Source organism: Toxorhynchites rutilus, chromosome 3 (genome assembly GCF_029784135.1).
Source record: "Toxorhynchites rutilus septentrionalis strain SRP chromosome 3, ASM2978413v1, whole genome shotgun sequence".
Lineage (NCBI taxonomy): Eukaryota > Metazoa > Arthropoda > Insecta > Diptera > Culicidae > Toxorhynchites > Toxorhynchites rutilus.
Genome location: NC_073746.1, coordinates 204,728,320 through 204,751,556, shown reverse-complemented (window position 1 = coordinate 204,751,556; position 23,237 = coordinate 204,728,320). Strand labels below are relative to the sequence as shown.

General features: G+C 42.0%; 1 protein-coding gene and 1 long non-coding RNA gene across 2 annotated transcripts; one reads left to right on the top strand and one right to left on the bottom strand.

Annotated features, from left to right (window-relative positions):
- Window positions 1-15,813: 15,813 nt before the first annotated feature.
- On the bottom strand, window positions 15,814-16,881 carry LOC129778090 (uncharacterized). Its single transcript, XR_008743367.1, has 3 exons — window positions 16,702-16,881; window positions 16,530-16,642; window positions 15,814-16,456 (listed from the first exon to the last, which is right to left on the bottom strand). It is a non-coding gene; the product is annotated as an uncharacterized LOC129778090 (long non-coding RNA).
- Window positions 16,882-21,820: 4,939 nt separating this feature from the next.
- On the top strand, window positions 21,821-22,603 carry LOC129773868 (uncharacterized protein K02A2.6-like). The gene has a single exon (XM_055777528.1). It carries the CDS (start codon window positions 21,821-21,823, stop codon window positions 22,601-22,603), a length of 783 nt encoding a protein of 260 aa, XP_055633503.1.
- The last annotated feature ends 634 nt before the right edge of the window (window positions 22,604-23,237 follow it).

Below are 23,237 nucleotides of genomic sequence, written 5' to 3'. Positions count from 1 at the left end.
GTCACAGCCACCCTCGCAGGATTTCTCTTCCCAACGGAGCGCCGATTAGGCAGTGCCCTCCAACATAACGCGCACTCCGTCACAGCAACTCTCGTGGGGGTACCCACCGATTTGATGATGCTCTCCTAGGCTCTCGCTCCGCCGAAACGACCCTCGCAATGTTCCTCTCTCAATCCACCAACAGGCATTGCCAGCATTTTCTTGACCCTGCTCTCCAGATTCCGCTTATCCGTCGAGACGTGTACCGATTAGGAATTGCCCTCCAGCTTGACGCGCAACCCGTCACAGTCACCCTCGCGGGGTTTCTCACCTGTCGAGACGTGAACCGATTAGGAAGCGCCCTCCAACTTGACGCGCGCCCCGTCACAGCCACCCTCGCAGGATTTCTCTCCCAACGGAGCGCCGATTAGGCAGTGCCCTCCAACATAACGCGCACTCCGTCACAACGACTCTCGTGGGGTACTACACTTTGCAACAGCCCTCGCATTTGTTCCTCTTCTATGGTCAGGGGTTATTACTACGCTGGTCGGCCCTCCACTTCCGCTGTAGCTCGGACATGATGTGTATGATTACACTGTTCACAGCGTTCCAGGTGCCCTCGTCGCGACACATTTTCTCTACTATGTTCCCGGCATGAAGGGCAGGCAGCCCCTCGCGTCTTGCGGTGAACCTGGGACACACAAATACCACGTGTTCTGGTGTTTCCTCCACATCTTCACACTCCGGACAGAGTGGCGACGTTGCGTGCCCGAACCGGTGCAAATATTGCCTGAAGCAGTCATGTCCAGACAGGAACTGTGTCAGATGAAAATTCACCTCCCCGTGCTTCCTGTTCAGCCAGGTCGATAGTACCGGTATGAGCCCATACGTCCACCTGCCTTTCTCCGCCGTGTCCCATTCCTGCTGCCACTTCAAGAGTGATTCTACTCTCGCTGTTTTCCGGATACCCCTGATTTCCTTTCGTCTGTAGCACTCTCTGTCTTCCGCCAGAGTGATGCCAATAGGGATCATGCCGGCGATAACGCAGACTGCCTCCAACGAGATCGTCCTATACGCGCTCGCAACTCTCATCGCCATGAGCCGAAACGTACGGTCCAGTTTTCTACGATTCCGGTGGGTTTCGAGAGCCGCCGACCAGGCTGGTGCTCCGTACCGCAGTATGGACGAGGATACAGCAGCCAGGAGACGCCTTTTGCTACTGCAAGGTCCTGCGTTATTCGGCATTATTCTCGCTATCGCGCTAATGGACTTCTCTGCTTTCTCGCAGACGTAGTCGACGTGGTTGTTGAAATTCAGCCGGTCGTCGATCATAACTCCCAAGTATTTCAACCTACGCTTAGAAGTTATCACGTGTTCCCCGACTGTGATTTCCGCTCGCTGCACGGCTTTGCAGTTACTCACCAACAATACTTCCGTTTTATTATGAGCAATCTGCAGTTTCGCTGCTTGCATCCAGTTCTCTACTGAGACGATGGACTCGATTGCAAGCATCTTCACCTCTTCGAGTGTCTCGCCTGCCACTGTGAGAGCGATATCATCCGCGAAGCCCACGATCTCCACGCCTTTGGGAAGCTTCAGATTCAGTACTCCGTTATACATTACGTTCCAGAGCGTTGGGCCCAGGATAGAGCCTTGTGGTACTCCGGCCGTTATATTCAACGTTGTCTGCCCCGTGCTCGTCTCGTAGACTAGGACGCGGTTCTGGAAGTAGCTTCCTAGAATTCTGCACAGGTACCCAGGAACCTTCATACGGTGTAGGGACTCGGCAATGGCTTCCCAGCTAGCGCTGTTGAAAGCATTCCTCACGTCGATCGTTACTATAGCACAATGTCGGTCGCCCCTCCGCTTTTGCTGTGACGCCTTCTCTGCCTTTTCAACCACTGTCCGGATAGCATCAACGGTGGACCTACCTTTCCGGAATCCAAACTGCATCTTTGACAGACCATGGTCACTCTCCGTACATTTCGTCAGTCTGTTGAGGATAATCCTTTCCAAGAGTTTCCCAAGAGTATCCAGCAGGCATATAGGCCTATAGGATGTTGGTACCCCCGGGGGCTTTCCTGGTTTTGGCAGCAACACTAACTTTTGGATCTTCCATTTCTTAGGAAAGTGACCATCATCCAAGCATTTCTGTAGCACTATCCTGAAAATGTCCGGGAACGCCTGAATCGCCGTTTTCAAGGCCGCGTTGGGGATTCCGTCGGGGCCGGGCGCTTTGTTTACCTGCAGTCTCTTCGCCACTGCTACCAGTTCTTCACTGGAAACTTGAGAACGTTCGGTAGCTATTTCGGCGTACGGTGTCGGTGGCCATATCGTAGGATCATGCATCGGAAATAAACCCTCCACAATGACCTTCAGCTTCTCGGGACACGATTCGACGGGCGTCACAGGTCCTCTGATCTTCGCCATCACGACTCGATACGCGTTGCCCCATGGGTTGGCATCTGCATCTCGGCACAGCTCCTTGAAACAGTTCGCTTTGCTCAGTGTAATTCCCCGTTTCAAGGCGGCTCTAGCTGCTCGGTACACCGTATTTCGTTCCTCTCTATCAGCGCTATTTCGTGCTCTCTGAACGCGTCTTCTGGCTTGAAGACAGCTAGCGCGAAGGTTGCGAAGAGAGTCGTTCCACCAGTAAGCTGGGCGTCTTCCATTTTTTGGTACAACTTTCCTCGGCATGGTAGTGTCGCATGCTCTCACCAGTAGATCTGTCAACTTTTCTGCGTTCCAATCTGAAGCTCCGCCAGCTAGACGAAGTGCTTCGACGAAAAGGTCATTGTCGAAAGCATTCGTCTTCCACTTCCGCTCACCGCTTGTTGTCCTCCGAACTAGCACGTGGTTTCGTTGACCGATTCTGTACCGGATCGCCTGGTGATCACTGTGCGTATACGACTCGCACACTTTCCACTCCGTACTCGCCAACAGCGACGGACTGCAAAAAGTAACGTCGATGATGGATTCGCGCCCATCTTTCCGGAAAGTGCTAGTGGTACCTTCGTTTAGTAACGTTACTTCCAGCTTTGCTAGAGCTTCCAGTAGACTGTACCCTCTGATGTTGGTGCATCTACTTCCCCACTCCACCGCCCACGCGTTGAAGTCGCCTCCAATGACGATCGGTGTTCTACCGATTAGTTCCTCGGTCATTGCGTCTAGCATCTGGTGGAATTGCTCAGTTGTCCATCTCGGGTGTGCGTAGCAACTACACATGAAGATTCCATTAATTTTGGCGATTACGAAACCTTCATGTGAACCTCCAACCACTTCCTGGATAGGATATCTGCCCATCACCTGTATTGCAGCAATCCCTAAGCTATCCGTCGCCCAGCTGCCATTATCACGGGGTACTCGGTACGGCTCCGCTATGATTGCAACATCGCATTTTGTCTCTGTTGTCGACTGCCACAACAGTTGCTGAGCTGTGTTGCAATGGTTCAGATTGATCTGAATTATCTCCGTTACTGCGATTCTGCTAACGCCTTCTTATACGAGGGACACTTGAAGCTTCCTGTCGCATGGTCGCTGCCGTTCTCTGGTTTGCAGAGCAAGCATTTCGGTTGCTTCGTGCAGTCTCTCGCAACATGCCCTTTCTCACCGCATCTCCTGCACAGTTCAGACCTGTCGGGGCCTGTGCAGCTTCTTGCCTGATGTCCAAAGCCCATGCACTGGAAGCATCTCTCCATCCGCTTGGCCACCCGGGGCACCATCTTCAGCGAGCAAACCGACCAGCCAACTTTTATTTTGGTCGTTTCTACCATCTTATTGGCTGCGACTGTTGAGAGCCGTATCGACGCCGTCTGCGTGCCACCATACGCCTTCCTCATACGGATCGTCATTGGTGTATTGTCCAGCTTACACTGTTCTATTAACTCGCGCCTTAACTCCTCGTCTGTCGTGATTTCGTCGAGATTTCTGCATTCGACCACTGATTCCTGGGATAGAGCCCTCACCTTCGCCTCCTCACCGAGCGACTTCGCAACCAGTTCCTTGAAGGCTGAACTTTTGACCGCCGGATCCCTCTTGAGCTCGAAGAGCATCTCTCCTTTCTGGGTGCGCCTGGTTTTCACCACATTCTCTCCCAGTTCTTTCAACTCCGGATCGTCTCTCACTTTCCGCAGGAGTGATGCGTAAGTCACTCCTTCCTTCACCTCGACGATCAGAGCATCTCCCTTACTTCGCTCTCGTCTGGGCCTGGTTTTTTTTGTCTCCTGCACACCTTTCTTCTTTTCTTCTTTCTTCTTCCGTTTCTCCGTTTGTTTTTCGACAGTTCGCCATCCACTGCCTTCACCTTCCTTTTTGTTTTCCAGGTTGTCATTTTTAACCTTCTTCAGGTCTTCTTCATCCCCTGGGGTATCCCTCTTCCTTTTGTCCGATCGTGGGTTTCGTGGCGTCTTAGGCGTCTCCTGTATCTCGACGGACATCTTCTCCCTTGCTTCAGCGAGTGCTTTTTCAACAACCTCTGCTCGCGTGATCATCTCCTTCTGTTCGCGGTCAGCAGCCGTAACGGCGGATTTGATGCTTGTGACTAAATGTTTGATCTTAGTATGGACATTGTTTTTGTCCTTAATGAACTCGTAGAGCTCGTTCACTTTTTTCTTGACCTCCATCAAGCTTGACCTCCCGACCTGCAGCCCTTCTAAAGAAGTGGTGGTGTTGGCTTTATGCGTTAGCACTTGTATCAGGCTAGTCTCTCCTTGTTGTGGATGCTGTTGGTGTCCTATAGGATTCGCTATGGCTGTCTGGTTGCGAATTGGTGATCTCTGGAGCTTACCGCTCCTTGCGAACACGCTCGCCTCTCCCGTTGGTGTGTCTTCATTACCGTCGTTTCGTCTGTTGAATTGTTCGATGATATTCATGTCTGTTGGGTCCCAACTTCGGGCCGCTATCTCCGCTCGTTGTACATAGTCGCTATCAATGATCCCATGGTTGTCTATGCAAGCAGTGAGGCCATGCAGGGGTTGACACGGTCCTTCATAGGGACCGTGTTCAGAGCCAGATCAGCGCAAGTCAGGAATGTGACATCTGACGCCTAGTACCTAGTGCCTGAGCCTAGACGAGCATCGAACGTACCCGAAGACTTGCCAAGTTATTACCGGGACGGGGGCAATCGCACTATTAGCCTACACGCCGTTTCAGGAAGGTGTCACCCTTCCTTACTCAGGGAACAGGATAGCACGACTGTCAGCCTTTAGCGTCGTGTTGAAATCGTTTCCGTATCGTGTCCGTTTTCTATGTCGTAACCAGTATGTCGTAATCAGGATCTTACTGGCGTCAATCCTGATGTGCTTGGCACTCCTTTCGTGGCTCCTGTACACGGTATTTCCCCCGTGCAATCTCCAATAGGCTTTACCGCGCCCTTACTCGCGTTGTCACCCGATTAGTCGCCTCATACGACAGGGACAGGGACCAAGACCCGAAGTGCTATTCTAGGCCGGCAACTCCACGGCTAGTCTGTCTGTCTGTCTGTCTGTCTGTCTGTCTGTCTGTCTGTCTGTCTGTCTGTCTGTCTGTCTGTCTGTCTTTCTGATTCTTATGGACTCGGAAACTACTGAACCAATCAACATGAAATTTGGTATGTAGGGGTTTTTGGGGCCGGGGAAGGTTTTCGTGATAGTTTGAGACCCCTCCCCACTCTCTAAGGGTGAGCTGCCATACAAATGAAAAACAAATTTCTACATTACTCGGAAATTAATCAAGCAAATGAAACCAAATTAGGCACATTCAGGTTTTAGGGAGGAATAAATGTTTCTATGGCAGTTAGGCACTCCACCCCCCTCTCTAAGGGGGGGGCTGCCATACAAATGAAACACAAATTTCTGCATTACTCGAGAATTAATCAAGCAAATTAAACCAAATTTGGTATGTGGAGGTTCTAGGATGCAATAAATGTTCTTACGGTGGTAAGATATTCCTCCCCCCTCTCTTAGGGGGGGCTGCCATACAAATGAAACACAATTTTCTGTATTACACGAGAATTAATAAAGCAAATGAAACCACATTAGGCATATTGAAATTTTAGGGTGCAATAATTGTTTCTATGGTAGTTAGATACCCCTTCCCCCTCTCTCAGGGGAGCTGCCATACAAATGAAACACAAATTTTTAAATTTCTCGAGAATTAATCAAGCAAACGAAACGAAATTTGGCATGTGGAGGTTTTAGGGTGCACTAAATGATTGTATGGTGATTAGATACCTCCCCACCCTCTCTTTTAGGGTGCAATAAATGTTTCTATAGTGGTTAGACTCTACACCACCCCCCCCCCCCACTAAGGGGGGGCTGCCTTACAAATGAAACACAAATTTGTGCATTACTTGAAAATTAATCAAGCAAATGAAACCAAATTAGACATATTGAGGTTTTAGAGTGCAATAAATATTTCTATGGTGGTTAGATACCTCTCCCCCTCTCTTAGCGGGGGCTGCCATACAAATGAGGCACAAATTTGTGCATTACTCAAAAATTAATCAAGCAAATTAAACAAAATTAGGCATATGGAAACTTTAGGGTACAATAAATGTTTCTGTGTTGGTAAGATACTCCTCCCTCTTCTCTCAGGGGGGCTGCCATACAAATGAAACACAAATTTCTGCATTACTCGAGAATTAATCAAGCAAATAAAACCAAATTTGGCATGTGGAGGTTATAGGGCGCAATAAATGTTTTTACGGTAGTGAGACACTCCACCCCCCTCTCTAAGGTGGGACTACCATACAAGTGAAACACAAATTTCTACATTACTCGCGAATTAATTAAGCAAATGAAACCAAATTAGGCATATGGAGGTTTAAGGGTACAGTAAATGAATCTATGGTGGTTAGACACTCCCCCCCCCCTCTAAAAAGGGGCTGTCATACAAATGAAACACAAATTTCTGCATTACTCGAGAATTAATCAAGCAAATAAAACCAAATTTGGCATGTGACGTTACGGAGAAACATGTTATTTGCAAGTGGTTGAAAAATCTTTACGAGAAGTGTGTCTGAAAATCATCTGATATTATAATGTCGAGTTTTGATAGAAGTACTAGGAATTTTATAGTCAAAGGTAATTTTCAAGGGTAGATTAGAAGATCAATCAATGAATAATTCTGCGATTGGACCCATGAACAGCGCTTAGTAAACAACGTGGATGTGAAAACGAAAAATAAGTTTTGGGCGGGACGAAGTTTGCCGGGTCAGCTAGTTACATATATTTGAAATGCCGATTTCCCCTGGGCATCTTGGTTTTCATGTCTCTGTTAGGGAATACATTTCGGTAGGAACAAAAGCAACCCCTACTCTCATGCATTTGCAATGTCGATTTCCCCCAGGCAGCTTGATTTTGATGTCTCTGTTAGGAACCCGCCGCATTTGTCGTCAATTTCAACCAATCAGAAGTGGGTATTTCCGTTAGGATGGGGGCTGAGATTTTCAATTGTTCGATAGTTAGTTTCATGACATATATTATTTTCATCAATATAAAAAATTGTTATGGAGTACCGAAATCGATTGACGCAAAAATTTCATCAATCCATCATGAAATGACTGAGCAATAAGCTTTTGAAATCCAACACTTTTCACGTTGTGCTCAATTTTGAATTTTCAATTTGTACCCCCATATATTATATATTCCCGAAAGACGTAATCCTACGTCAAAAAAAATTAGTGTGAAATGTTATCTTTAGAACGAGCCTGAACTTAAAATCGTTTGATCGAAATTACGCGAAATATTAATCACTAAAGCCAGCTATCGAGAAAATAATAGCTTACTTTATCCCCATCCTAATAAAAAAGACGGGTGGGTAATGTCGGGGACATAACCGGAGTGACGTAGGACTATACAAAGGGGACAGCTTTTGTTAAATATATATTTTAAATATATTGTTTTATTTTCTTCTCCTGCGTGAATCCTATCACCTATCTACCTGAAAAATGGATTAGTTTACTGTTTACTCTTTATGAATATGTTGATGGTTCTGAAAAGAACCTTTGGTGTTGTGTTTTTGTTATCTCTCGATATTCCCATCTTGTTCGGTTAAACCTTCCTGTTTAGCTATTGCGTTTGCCACTCGCCACAGCTTTCACAGTTGGAAAATTTCTTCCCATCCAGTTAGTGACATGTTGTTCAGTAAATTACATTTAATGCGACGTGCCGGAGAAACACTTTGCCACTCACTGAAACAAATTGTTGCCTTGATGAGCGCCGAACCGAAGCTGCTCTGTTCTTGATGCGGGTTTTCTGATTGTCGTGAGCAGCTTTGCAAGTCAACTCGAGCACTCCGACGGCCGAAACTCTATGATCGCTGTTAGGTATACTGGTGCTCCGGCACCAATCCGTTCGGTCTAGTTACCCTTGCGGAGCAATCAGTGAATGCGACCAACAGGGAACTGCACACCTGCACGTTTCGAGTGGAACTTTGCCTTTCCCTTAACTTGTCCTCCTTTGTTACGTCCACGATGCCGATGCCGTACAACCACACGGGTTTACGGTTTGAAAGAAAATAAGATATTTTTTTGTGGTCCGCGTGTTTTATACTCTAGCGGTACACACTCACAGGATAGAGACAAATCGGCAGACTCAGCCAGAGGGGCGAGTCCAACGAGACGAACGAATGAGCGTTAAAAGGGAGCGATGGCAAAAAAAATGAGTGGGTTATATCTATGATATAACCGCAAGGTTCACGTGGAACTACCTTAGCTTAGCAATCATTCGTTTGTATTGATTAAATTCTTGATTGAATGAAACAGTTTCCAAATTCAATTGAGTTCAATATATTTGCTCTGTGAGTGAAAAAAATTAACAAATGCCGTGTAAAGTCAATTCATTTATTGTGATTGATTGTTCTTCGTTACAAGTAAATTTAATGACGGACCTTTTACGTTTGGTATGATGACTAGAACAAAATATATGTACGGAAGAATTATCAAACGTTTGATGAACCAGCCTAAGGCTGAAAATCTTTCCAATAAAGACAAAAAAAATTATCAAACGATTATTTTATTTTACATTTCCCTCTGAAGTTTACATCCCAAAAGTGTACATACTTCTCGAATCTCGAATTTGCTTGAAACTGGGAAGTTCATTCGCTTCTAGTGGCTGCACGATTTTCCCAGGTTCCTAAGTTTAGAAGATCATGTTAGGACAGACATATTCCACTCTGCACAAAGGCAAGCGAGGACAAAAGTACTCGCAGTTTGCATTTATTTGCAGAGCCGATTTCCCCAGAAACCTCGGTTTTGAAGTCTGTGTTAGGGAAACACATTTCAATCGGAACAAAAATACCCCCGATTTGTATGAATTCGCAATGCCGATTTCCCCACGCTTCATGGATTTGAAGTCTGTGTTAGGGAAACACATTCCAGTCGGAACAAAAATACCCCCGACTTGCATGAATTTGAAATACCGATTTCTCCAGGCACCTTGGTTTAGAAATCTCTATTAGGGAACACATTTCGGTAGGAACAAAAGCTCCCCCTACTTTCGTGTGTTCTTTTTCTTCTTTTTGGCTTCAAGAGGGTTTAAACTTTTCAGTTCACTCGCCTCTAGGCTCTTTCGTGTGTTTGCAATGCCGATTTCACTGCTTGGTTTTAAAGTCTGTGTTAGGGAACATTTTTCGATGAGAACAAAAGTCCCCCTACTTTCAAGTATTTGCAATGCCGATTTCCCCAAGGCTGCTTGGTTTTGATGGCTGTGTTAGGGAAACCGTAAATCGGGCCAATCAAAACGATGCAGTTAGGGCGTTTAGATAACGCCTAATATTTTACAGTTATTCAATTGTTTATCTAATGAAAAACAACATTTTGTTAGTTGCGATAGATGCGTAGAAATATTCCCTATCAAGTGATGCAAACATCTCTCCTATCCAGTACGAAATGTTCGAGCTATAAGCATTCGAAATCTTTCATTTTTTCCTGCATGTTCTGTGTTTAGGTTTTCATTTTACCCTCCATATATTCCGGTTAGACGTAGTCCCACGTCAAAAATACATTCATTACGATTTGTTCGCTCTTTGGATTCACATGCAGGCTAAAACGGGTCCTTTTCAGGATCACAAAATTATCTTCAATCTAAAGAGTTTATTGTTTTGTTATCACTCGATATTCCCATCTTGTTCGGCTAAAGCTTCCTGTTTATCGATTTGTTGCCACTCGCCACAGCTTTCACAGTTGGAAAATTTCTTCCCATCCAGCTTTGTGACATGTTGTACAGTAAATTACATTCAATGCGACGTGCCGAAGCGCCACTCAGTGTCGCATTGGAGGCGATTTTAACCTGTAATTGAACATTTGCGATGACAGTGATACAGTGTCGACTTTCAATGTGGGGCCATAATTTGGATCTCTATGTTTACAAAATGCCAACTAAATAAGTCGCATTACATGTCCGTCCAATTAACTAAATGTCGAACTAATTGTAAATTACTGTACTTTCAATCTGGAAACAATTTAAGAATTGGTGAAAATTGAATAATCAGGAAAGTCCCCAACTATCAATAAGCTCAGAACAACTGCCAAATTCACATACTCATCAGATCCTGGCAAACAAATGATGAAAAAACAATTTGTGTTTTATTATTATTTTGGATAATGTTTTAGAAAGCATTGAACTGTATTTCCTAAACTCTTTTTTGGAAGGTTTAATGGCCCTGAAAAGCGCCTTGTTTTATGGAATGGTTCCAATTTAGAAAACTTAGTACTCGTGGTTTTGAAAAAAACCATTTCGAACGCCCTCGATGCCGCCTTGTTCTGGATTTGCCACCAAAGCAGTTTGTATAAAGAACAAACTTTTTTTCTTCTGCTACCTGCTGCCGTTTTGCGATTGCGTTTGCCACTCGCCACTCGCTGCAACTGCCTGTTGTCTTGATGTCCACCGAACCGAATGTGTTCTGTTCCGAATGCGGTTTTTCTTATCGTCGCGAGCAGCTTTACCAGCCAACTCGATCACTTCGACGACCGAAACTATATAACGCCGACTAGGTGGACTGGTGCACTGGTACTAACGCGCTCGGCCTAGCTACCCTTGCGGGGAACTCCAGATCAACACGGTTCGAGCGGGATTTTGCCTGTCCCTTCACTTTTCCTCCTTTACCATGTCCAGACATGGCTGCTTGGGTTGGTTTGTTGATGTGTTGTGATGCGAACCGATGTGGTGTACGGTTTGAATGAGAATGATCGTTACGGCAGCGGAGCGGGGATTTTTAAGCTGACTGGCTGGCTCGAGAATTACGCATGTGTGAGACTGCGACCAATGTTTCGTTCATTTTTTCTTTTTCCTTTCCAAGCGTGCTTCATTCTATTTCGCTGCTGCCGCTGGTTGCCCGTTTTGGTCGGTACGATTTGAGGAGCACAAAATGGACCAATCAAAAATGGGCACATAGTGCATTTTGACAATGCTTGATATTTCACAATTATTCAATTATTTATCTCAAGAAAAATGAAATGTTATTCGTTATGATAGATGCGTAGATATATTTTCTATCAATTGATGCAAAAACCTTCGCGATCTATTGAGAAATGCTCGAGTTATAAGCGTTCCAAATCTTGCATTTTTTCCTACTTGTTCAGTGCCTAGATTTCCATTTCACCCCCTATATCTTCCGGTTAGACGTAGTCCTACGTCAAAAATTGACGCCATGTTGTTTTATATTTTGACGTAGAACTACGTCTTTCATTAAGGGTGTCAAATCAGAAAACAGGTCACGTTTTTATGAAATAAAGTTAACGTTAATAACTATTTTTGCCGCGAACGGATTTTGGCGATTTACATACCAAACGAATCGGAAATTCCCTAAGATTTGTTTAATATGCTATACATTAGACTCCCATGGTTTGTAAATGGTTAAAATTCATGAAAACTCTAAGCGTTTCCATTTTCCCATACATTTGTTCTGTCCATTTGTGTGCTTTCCCGAACAGAGCTATCAATAACGAGCAACTTATCGACGACCAACGAAGGGGAAATCGTAGGATTTGAAGTCTCCGTGAACAAAAGTAGTAGAATGAAGGGGAATACTTGCCTAGAGTATAAACAGTGGATCTCGCTGAGGCAAACTTTCATTCGGCATCGGACTGTTGAATAATCCAGTTCACTTTGCTTTCGCTGCGCTTCGATCTAAGATTGGACCCCACCAGTGGTAATCCAACTTGGATATCGTCGTTTGCTTTTTCTGTTCGTTATTCGTTATTCGAATCGTGTGTTTTTCTTCCCGCATCATAAATTGGACGCTTCGCGTAGTTTGTGATGAGCAAGAAGAAGAGGAAGGCAGGCTCGAGCCCTGCAAAAAACGAACACAATGCCAGGGGCAATGAAATTTCGAGGCAAGCGTCATCTAATGTTGCACGCGATGTTGGTGCAGTGAAAAGCGCTCGCGCTGAACCGAGCCTTGGCGAGTGTGACACCGCATCGAACAACAGCGAAGTAGGCGATTTCGGCGCGTCGGTCGAAAATGCAAACACCGTTACCCAGGCATCAACCAAAATCAAGCTCCCCCCGCTGAGGGTGAAGGCGGTCGCTCTTCACAAACTCATCAGCGAATTTGCATCGATGGGTGTTACAGCAGAGTACAAGCTGTGTAGCATAATTCAGTCTTTTTCCAAGCAGTTAACATTGTTTCTTTTTCGTCATCATAAAAGCTTCCTTGGTTCCTTTGAGAATGCATCAAGGCATTAAACTGACGTTATGGCGAAGCAGGCGTTAAGGTTATGCTCTTAAAAAAATATTGGAGGAATACCAAGCATCTTGAATGTCTTACTGAAATGTTATAAGTTATTTAGGTTCGCGTGCCAGTCGCAAAACTGCCTTCAACTAGGATTGCATTTGCGCTAATATTGATCATAATGAAACATTGCTACTGTTTTCGAGGTTGTTGATATTAACAAAAAGAGTTTATTTCGCTTGATTAGTCACCAACAAAGTAAATTTCGTTCTGGAATTTTTTATGTGATTAGGTTTCGCTTGCTAGTAGCAAAACTTCCTCCACTAAAGGTGGAAACAGAATACCGCGTTGTGCGTTGCTTCTCATCAGTTGTCATTGCTTGCGTTTTGTACTGAAACATTTGCCCGACGCAGTCTGTTGATTTGCAGTCACAATCTAGCATTCGCGTCACCACTTTACATGTAAACAAAAACTAAATAAAATTCATATGAAAATCTTGTTCTTGTTGTGCCCACGGATCAGTTGAATGTTTTTAAAAACAACACATTGACATATCCGCGCTGGCGGCATTGAGCTTCGTTTACTAGTTTAGGGGAGCGTGAAAGAATAGCTGATTTTCAGTCGGAATGAATACATTTTCAAAATTAAAATTATGAATGAAAATTAGCTTTTCCTTATCAAACCGGTATTCTATTTAAATGAAAAACATTTTTGTTTGCAGGTGGTGAAAAAGTCTCATACGAAAATTGTTTATGAAGACAACTCTATATTATGATGAAAAAATTCAGCAACAATGTTGAAATTGTTTAGCCATATGGTTGAATGAAAGTCAGAAACACGTGTTTCTAGTAATCAAATAACATGATGAAAATAATATCATCATGTATAGCGCCTGTCTTTGTGGCTAATGAAAACAGATGGAACGGCGCAAATTGGTCAGATGACGCGAGATGGAGGAGCGCTCGTGAGACACGACTCGCTCGACGCTGTGGCTGAGCCACAGATTCTCGTGCTGCTCATGCTGGTTGTGTTGATTGTGTTAGTGAACAATCATATAGCGCCGTGAGTCTGACACTGTATGGTTGTACCGGTCGGAAGGTTGTGTTAGTAAATAAATATATCGCACAACTCTGTGTGAATCAGACATTGTATGCGAGTGGCACGACATTTACACCAAACTGCGACTCAATATGCGCTCCACCACGCTACGTTTGTGGCACGTATGAGTCGTGTTGATAGTCTCGTGTTCGCTTACGAGCGCTATACGCTTCTCAATTTGCGCCTAGCCTAAGGGCGATTACACATTATCCGGTTTCTGCCGGACCGGTTTCAAAAAGCGCCGCTGGGTTTGGACGGAAAACCGGACAACAATAGGGCTCTTGCTACACATACATGCAGAGCATGTGTTGGGCACACATTCGCTTGTTTACATTCGTAGTGTCTATGCAGCAGAAGCGGATTTTTATCAATCAGCGTTCTTGTAGATGATTTAAATAGAGTTACGGTCATTCTAATAGTGCATAGAGCTAACATGAACTTTGTGAAACAGTTAGGCAAGCTATTTTATGAACAAGAGTTTTTGTGTAACGCATATTATTTAGTTTACTAGCACCTATTTCGCGATGTTCATTGAGCGACTCTCCCATTAGATTGGAATCGAAAAATTGGCAGAAAAGGATTATCAACATTTTCGCACCTAGATCAAAGTCACAGAGTCTCGAGCTCACGTTTGAATGCTTCCTTGTATTTCCATGAATTGGTCAATCGATGGATTTTTTCCGTTTCCGATAAATTTTCTTATAAACGTATTTAGCTTCTCCGCAGAGCATTCGGGTACTCGGAAATCATATCTGAGAATTGGTTGATATTTCAGGCTGAAAATGTCCTTAATTTCAACATAATCAAACTGCTTTTTTGGCGGAACTAGCCGCCGATTAAGGATATCTGCACACGAATATTCATTATAGTTTATTCTTTCACGAGACCAGCAAAAAGCTTAAAGCCTAAATGGGAGCACACTTCACCTAATCCGGCTATACAATCGCAATGTGCAGTTTGCACTATTTCTGTGAAAATTTTTGAATAATCAATCTGCTTCCATTGATATGAATCATGGCCAAAACAGAAATTTCTATTTTTCCCCGTGTGTATGGCTTTGACGCTAAAAGTAAATACTTTTATGTGAAGAAACATATATTCGCATGTTATTGATATAGATTAGCGCGTAATCTTTATAACTATTTCGCTAAAATAATTATTTAAACAAAGCTCAATCTTGTCGCTCCATATAATTCCTATGGAGCGATCACTTTTGCCTGCCCAACAGCTCACTAATACATATGCACGCTGCAAGCGCCCTATGTGAAAGAGACCTCGCCCTACACAAAACCATACATCTCTCACAAACACATACATGCATTTATTTATATGTGGATTTGACAGATAAACATTGCTGCAAATTCGCGATGACAATGGAATAGTGTCGACGTCTGGTGGCGACTTTCAATTAGAGGCCATAATTTGGGTCCCAAACTCAATTAGTGTAATCTTTATCAGATTAGAAGACACGAAGCCAGTTTTAAATACTTTTCATTATAATATAAAGTTGTCTTCAAAAACAGTTTTCGCATGAGATTTTTCCACTACTTGCAGAAAAGGTGTTTTTTATTTGAATAGAATATTAATTTGATACGGAAAAGTTAATTTTCATTCATAATTTTAATATTAAAAACATGTCCATTCCGCCTGGAAACCAATTATTTTTTATGCTCCCCTGAACTGGTAAACAAAGCTCAATGCCGTCAACGCGAATCCTCCTGCTACATGCAGCCTACGCAAAATGGTGTAATTCCAGCTGGTGCGGCAACCACGAACCTTTTCAAATTTGCGTCTCTTGGAGCTCTAAGAGCACGGCCAAAGTGAGAGCAGATCTCGCGGAGATGACGTTTACCCTGCATCAGGACTAGGTTTTTATCGATAGGTGCGATCAGAGCGGTCAAAGGTTTTAATTTCCCCGCCCCATTTCAGAATACATTCGCGAAACTTTTCCGTAATTCGCAGAGCACACACGTTCGTCTTGGGCTCTTGTGGATCTATAACGTTTCCCATAACGACGGCAATGTAAACTTGCATGATGAATGAACTTAAACAAACTTACTGGACAAAAATATGGTTGTCGTCAACAGTATTACCAAAACTAACTTCAATCCAGTTGCAGTGTACTTATCCATACGCTGAATTGTTTTATTTCCAAACATACACAAATAGCATAATTCATTTCACATGCTCAGTAGCCACACATTTTTTCAATAGTCGCAAAAACACGGTTATATGAAAGTAAAGAATTTGATGAACCAATAATAATAACATTCCGTAATAACCTAGGTGCACTACTTAATTATATGTGATATGTGTGTGATTATCTTAGAATTTTCCTACGAGAGAATGTGTGCCCATCTATCCATTCTAGAGTCTTCTTATTCCACCATTGCAATAATAATCTTCACAATCAAAATAACATAATTTTCCTTCAAACACTATCTCACTGCTGCTTCCGCAGATTCTCGTCCAGAAACGCTCTCAGCATATGCCGCAATTCCTCGAGCACGTACCTCTTGGGCAGAAACGGCTTCTCTAGGGCACATCTGTCAATACACTGATCATGGGTGAAGAATGACCGAATCAGATATGCCAACAGCTGGTTGATTCCGCTCTGACAGTGCCGAAGCTTCGGCGTTGGGCAGCGGAACATCTTGACCACCGAGTACAGATCGAACAGTTTGGTCGCGAACACCTCTTCGTCGATCGCGTTCCGGGTCAGGTTGAACTGTGTGGAATATCGAATAAGAATATTAGGAGGGAGAACTATTTTTAATGCGTTCAAATTATCAAAAACTGACCTTCACATTCAGCTCAATAAAGTCGCTCAAAATTTATCCCTTGGTGAACCATTTGGAAATTTGTTTGTCATCATCGAACTCATTTAGTAGCGATTTCTAATAAAGGAACTTATCTATGAACAAAACAAAAACAGAAGTTAAAAAACTCAATTTGTTGAAAAACACCACCCACCGTTCACACACAGTCTACTGCAATATGCTTCATAATGTCCTCGTGCGCCTTTGCAGAAACTTTTATCATCGAACTTGTTCCACAGCAGCTGAATAAAGAAGCGAAATAAAAATTTCGGTATCCATATCACTTGCAAATTCTGATTGATTTCAAAATCAACAAACAAACGTCAATAGCACACACACATTTAATACATGGGGCGGAAAATTGCCTGAATTGTACTAATACTAACAGACATGACAAAAAACTGTCAATTCGCTTTTTTGGTATCGAGCTTCGTGCTCTGCGTGCGTGCTCTGATAGTAATAATGGGTTTTCAGGTGCATTAAACACATATCTTAAAATAAAAATTATGAATGAAAATTAACTTCTTCTTATAAAGTGTTCTTTATGTAAGAGAGTAATACGTTCTTTTGCATGTGGGGAAACCTCCTGAACAATATTTGTGTTTGATAATGATTGTATATTACAATGATGAGTTTTAGTGAAAATATCAAGAAAATTATATAAAAATGGTTAAGGAAAAATCAGTACCACGGGTTTTAAGCAATCAAATAACATGAAGTAAAAATTTTCATTAAAAATTTAAACAACTTAAAACTGTCTTGAGGTGTGATAATCCTATAGAGAATGATTTGCCTTCCCAAACCGATGTTTCCACCAGACGTCGACACAATACTACTGTCATCGCTTATAATGCTTGTCCGGTCACCGGATATTGTAGTCGCAGTAGACGGCTGCATCACGGCGCCGTAAAGAGGTTGGTCCTGTCAAAATTTGCCATTTGGGTTTCAAACCGGTCCGGCGGAAACCGGATAATGTGTAATCGGCCTAAAGCCGGGTTCAGACGGTGCGAGTAAACATACGAGTCGGTCTAGTCAGTTACTGCAGTGCAGCTACTCACACCGTGTGAACACATCATGCCAGCTAGTGTCATGTGTGATTCGGTGTGCGAGCTACTTCAAAGTTTTTTGAATTTAAGGCCCATTTATACGTTGCTAGTAGCTGACTTGACAATGAGCAGCTACTGACCCGGTGGACTCGCTTGACAATTGGTTGACTCGCCTTGTCCGTTCACACAGTGTGAGCTGCTGGCGAGAAACTAGATACTACGGCACGGGTTTACCAGGGATGCCAGGCGACTTTTCAAATGTCCATCAAATAGTCAGAAACAGCAATCAGGTCCGAATTTGTCAAATGATTGGTCCAAAATCGACTTCTTTATTGGCAGTTTTCATCTTAGGTTTTCAGTTGAATGTATCATCACACAATTTTATAGCAAAACAAACGCTGATCGTGTTTAAAAATACATACTTTGTGCTGAATTTCTTTGAACTGAAGGTACTATCCGAAAAAGCAGAAAGAGAAAAGGATTCGGGCCAGGAATTAGATGCAAAGAAAAGGAGCAACAAATACAATATTGAAGGAACTCTACGATGAGGATCCCCGAGATTACAGAGCAGTGTTGATAATAACACCTGAACAAGTGAAAAAACTGTTGGATTTAATTGCTCCACGAATACAACGCCAAGATACAGTCATGAGGGATGCTGTACCTGCAAGAGTTAAATTAGAAATGACATTGATGTGCCTTTGTTTTGGAATATCGTTGGGATTGTTGTCGATATTTTTTAGAATCTCGAAAACATCCATAGCTCAGATAATTCCGAAAGGATGTGATGTTATAAATGGTAGTCTAAAAGATTTTTTTTTAATTTTATTTATTTTGTGAAATGAAAATGATAGTCGATTTGCAGGTGCAATAAATACGCTTCAAAAATTTTAATAATGAATGAAAATGTACTTTTTTAAATCGAATATGTATTCTGTTTCTTAGAACAATACTTTTTTTTGTAAGTTGTGATCTGATAATGATTCTATATTAGAGATTCTCAAGAAAACTATCTCAAAAAGAAAGCGTGCCCCGCCAGCGTGCAAAACGAAATAACAATTATTTCGTTTAGAAACTATGAGGGTTTTATTTGTTTTTCCAATAATTTTGAAGTCTATAAATATCTTCACATATTTTCAAATATCTTAAAAATAGAGACATTTCATTACATTTGGCATCACTGATTCGAACGCTAAATTCTGTTTTTGACGTTGTGAAGCATGCAAGTGCGAGTAAATTCAAAAAACTTTGAAGTAGCTCGCACGCCGGATCACACATGACAATAACTGGCATGATGTGTTCACACGGTGTGAGTAGCTGCACTGCAGTAACTGACTAGACCGACTCGTATGCTTACTCGCACCGTCTGAACCCGGCTTTACTCGCACTCGCATCCCTCAAAACGTCAAAAACAGATTTTAGCGCTCGAATCAGGGATGCCAAATCTTGACATTGTCTTTACATTTCTCTATTTTTAAGATATTTGAAAATATGCGAAGATATTTATAGACTTGAAAATTATTGGAAGAACAAATTAAACCCTCATAGTTTCTAAACGGAATCGTTATTATTTAGTTTTGCACGCTGACGGGGCACGTTTTTTAAAAATAGTTTTCTTGGGGATCTAAATATAAAATCATTATCGGGCACGATTTTAATTCAAAATTCACTCAAAACTTGCAAAAAAGTATTGTTCTAAGAAACAGAATACATATTCGATTTAGAAAAAGTAGATTTTCATTCATTATTTTAGTTTTTGAGGCGTATTAATTGCTCCTGCAAATCTACTAACATTTTTATTTCACAAATTGGTACACGAAGCTGCTGTCAAGGCGAAATAAATCAAATTTTGAAAAATCTTTTAGACTGCCATTTGGAGCACCACATACTTTCGGAATTATTTTAGCTATGGATGCTTTCGAGATTTTAAAAAATTTCGACAATAATCTGAACGATATTCCAGAAGAAAGGCACATCATTTCTAGTTTCACTCTTGTAGGTTTAGCATCCTTCATGAGTGTATCTTGGCGTTATATTTGTGGAGCAATTAAATCCAACAGTTTTCTCACTTTTTCAGGTGTTATTCTCAACACTGCTCTGTACTCTCGGAGATCATCATTGTAGAGTTACTTCAATATTGTATTTGTTGCTTCTTTTCTTTGCATCCAATTTCTGGCCCGAATCCTTTTTTCTTTCTGCTTTTTTCGGATAGTACCTTCAGTATAAAATAAATTCAGCACAAAGTATTTTTAAACACGGCCAGCGTGTGTTTCGCTATAAAATTGTGTAATGATAAATTCAACTGAAAACCTAAGATGAAAACTGCCAATAAAGAAGCCGATTTCGGATCAATCATCTGACAAATTCGGACCTGATTGCTGTTTCTGACTATTTGATGGACATTTGAAAAATCGCCTGGCATCTCTGGTAAACCCGTGTCGTGGTATCTGGTTTCTTGTCAGCAGCTCACATTGTGTGAACGGACAAGGCGAGTCAACCATTTGTCAAGCGAGTTCACCGGGTCAGTAGCTGCTCATTGTGAAGTCAGCTACTAGCAACGTATAAATGGGCCTTAAAGCCGGGTTCAGACGGTGCGAGTAAGCATACGAGTCGGTCTAGTCAGTTACTGCAGTACAGCTACTCACACCGTGTGAACACATCATGCCAGTTAGTGTCATGTGTGATCCGGCGTGCGAGCTACTTCAAAGTTTTTTGAATTTACTCACACTCGCATCCCTCAAAACGTCAAAAACAGAATTTAGCGCTCGAATCAGAGATGCCAAATCTTTACATTTTCTTTACATAGAGACATTTTTAAGATATTTGAAAATAAGCGAAGATATTTATAGACTTGAAAATTATTGTAAAACAAATAAAACCCTCATAGTTTCTAAGCGGAATCGTTGTTATTAAACGGTTTTATTTAGCTTGCCCAGTAATCTGTTTGTATGTTTGTGACATGTTTGTCTGTAGCGCTGACCCACATTAATAGAAATTTGACCCCCTTCCTGTTGACCGATTGATCAGAAATTTGGAACACACCTTTATCTCTGTAGTCATTACAAAACTGCGTATTTCATGATCTTGAAAATCCAAGATGGCGGCTGCTACAAAATGGCGGACTCCTTTCTTCTTCAAAACCTCATCAATGTGGGTTTTCCAAAACCCCATCAATATGGGTATCAAATGAAAGGGCTTGACTAGCAGAATACGGTTATTTAAGAAAAATGCAAATCCAAGATGGCTGCCACTACAAAATGGCGGACTACATATTTCCTCATAACTTCATTAATATGGGTATCAAATGGAAGGGACTGACTAGCAGAATAAAGTTATTTATGATAAATGTAAATCCAAGATGGCTGCCACTACAAAATGGCGGACTACATATTTTCTAAAAACCCTATTATTATGGGTATCAAATGAAGTAGTAGAACACGGTTATTTATGAGAAATGCAAATCCATCTAAATTCTACCAAATGGCGGACTACATATTATGTCAAAACACCATTAATATGGCTCTCAAATGAAAGGGCTTGAATAGTAGTTCACAGTAGATCATGAAAAATTAAAATCCAAGATGGCCGTAATCACAAAATAGCAAATTACTTTATTAAACGGTTTTATTTAGCTTGAGCTGTTCGTATGTCTGTAGGATTGTCCCACATTAATAGAAATTTGACCAATAGAAACTGACCGAATTTCTAAAATACCTTTTTCTCTGCTGTCATTTTAAAACTGCTTATCTTGAAAAATCCAATTTGGCTACAAAATAGCTGATTCCATATCATCTCAAAACAAGAGGTTGATTGAGATATGTGTATCAAACCAACGAACTTGACTTGGAGAACACACTGTGTATTTTCTTTTATTTTTTTTGTATTTTTTTTAAAGTAACTAATACTACTAACCCTAAGTGTTACAGGTGTGGTAGTGAAGCGCATCTGGCTAATGCATGTTCACATAAGAACTCAGTTTGTAATCACTGTAAGAAAATCGGTCATTTGCAAAGGGTGTGTCTCAGCTTTCCGGGCCACAACATTAAAAACAATATTAATTCGAGTAAGCAATACAAATATAAGACAAATTTGGTTGAGGAGGGTAATGAGTCAGACTCAGAAGAAGAGATTGATGAAATATGTGTAGTTGATGTTGGTAAACTTGATGATTCTAGAGCAGAACCTCTTTCGAAAATATTTTTGAAACTTAAAGTGAACGACGTATTGATGAAATTTGAGGTAGACAGTGGTTCACCAGTTTCCTTGATTGGGCTTGCTGACAGAGTAAAATGGTTTAACGACATTACGCTTAATGAGACAAAAGTTGAATTGCGTAGTTACTGCGGCAGTAAAATAAAGGTTTTCGGTACCATTGATGTAGATGTGGCGTGTAACGGGAAAATACAAGTCTTGCGATTGTTCGTGGTCGATTCGAAAAGGCAACCGTTGCTGGGGCGGGAGTGGATGCGTGCGTTGCAGTTCAATTGGAACGATGTCATGAAAAACTATCTTTCTAGTGTCAACAAAATAACGCTGCGTACACCGTTATCCGGAACGGTGAGAAATGTACTCGAAGAGTTCCCTTCAGTTTTCGATGATTCTATTGGAGAGATCACCAAAGTTCAAGCTTCGCTAACCCTGAAACCGAATAGCAAACCTGTATTTTTGAAATCTCGTTCAATACCTTTTTCTATTCAAGATGTTGTGGAAAACGAAATCAATCGGATGGTGGAAAAGGGGATCTTGTTGAAAGTTAACCACAGTGAATGGGCGACTCCGATAGTGCCTGTGATGAAGTCCGCCAACAAGGTGCGTCTGTGTGGGGATTTCAAGCTGACCGTTAACAAGAATCTGTTAGTGGACGAACATCCTTTACCGACCATAGATGAATTATTCGCCAACATGGCCGGTGGCGAGAAATTTTCTAAACTGGATTTAGCACAAGCATATCTCCAAATGGTTGTTAGACAGGAAGATCAACCAATACTCACATTAAACACACATCTGTAGTCAATACAAAACTGCGTATTTCATGATCTTGAAAATCCAAGATGGCGGCTGCTACAAAATGGCGGATCCCTTTCTTCTTCAAAACCTCATCAATGTGGGTTTTCCAAAACCCCATCAATATGGGTATCAAATGAAAGGGCTTGACTAGCAGAATACGGTTATTTAAGAAAAATGCAAATCCAAGATGGCTGCCACTACAAAATGGCGGACTACATATTTCCTCATAACTTCATTAATATGGGTATCAAATGGAAGGGACTGACTAGCAGAATACAGTTATTTATGATAAATGTAAATCCAAGATGGCTGCCACTACAAAATGGCGGACTACATATTTTCTAAAAACCCTATTATTATGGGTATCAAATGAAGTAGTAGAACACGGTTATTTATGAAAAATGCAAATCCATCAAAATTCTACCAAATGGCGGACTACATATTATGTCAAAACACCATTAATATGGCTCTCAAATGAAAGGGCTTGAATAGTAGTTCACAGTAGATCATGAAAAATTAAAATCCAAGATGGCCGTAATCACAAAATAGCAAATTACTTTATTAAACGGTTTTATTTAGCTTGAACTGTTCGTATGTCTGTAGGATTGTCCCACATTAATAGAAATTTGACCAATAG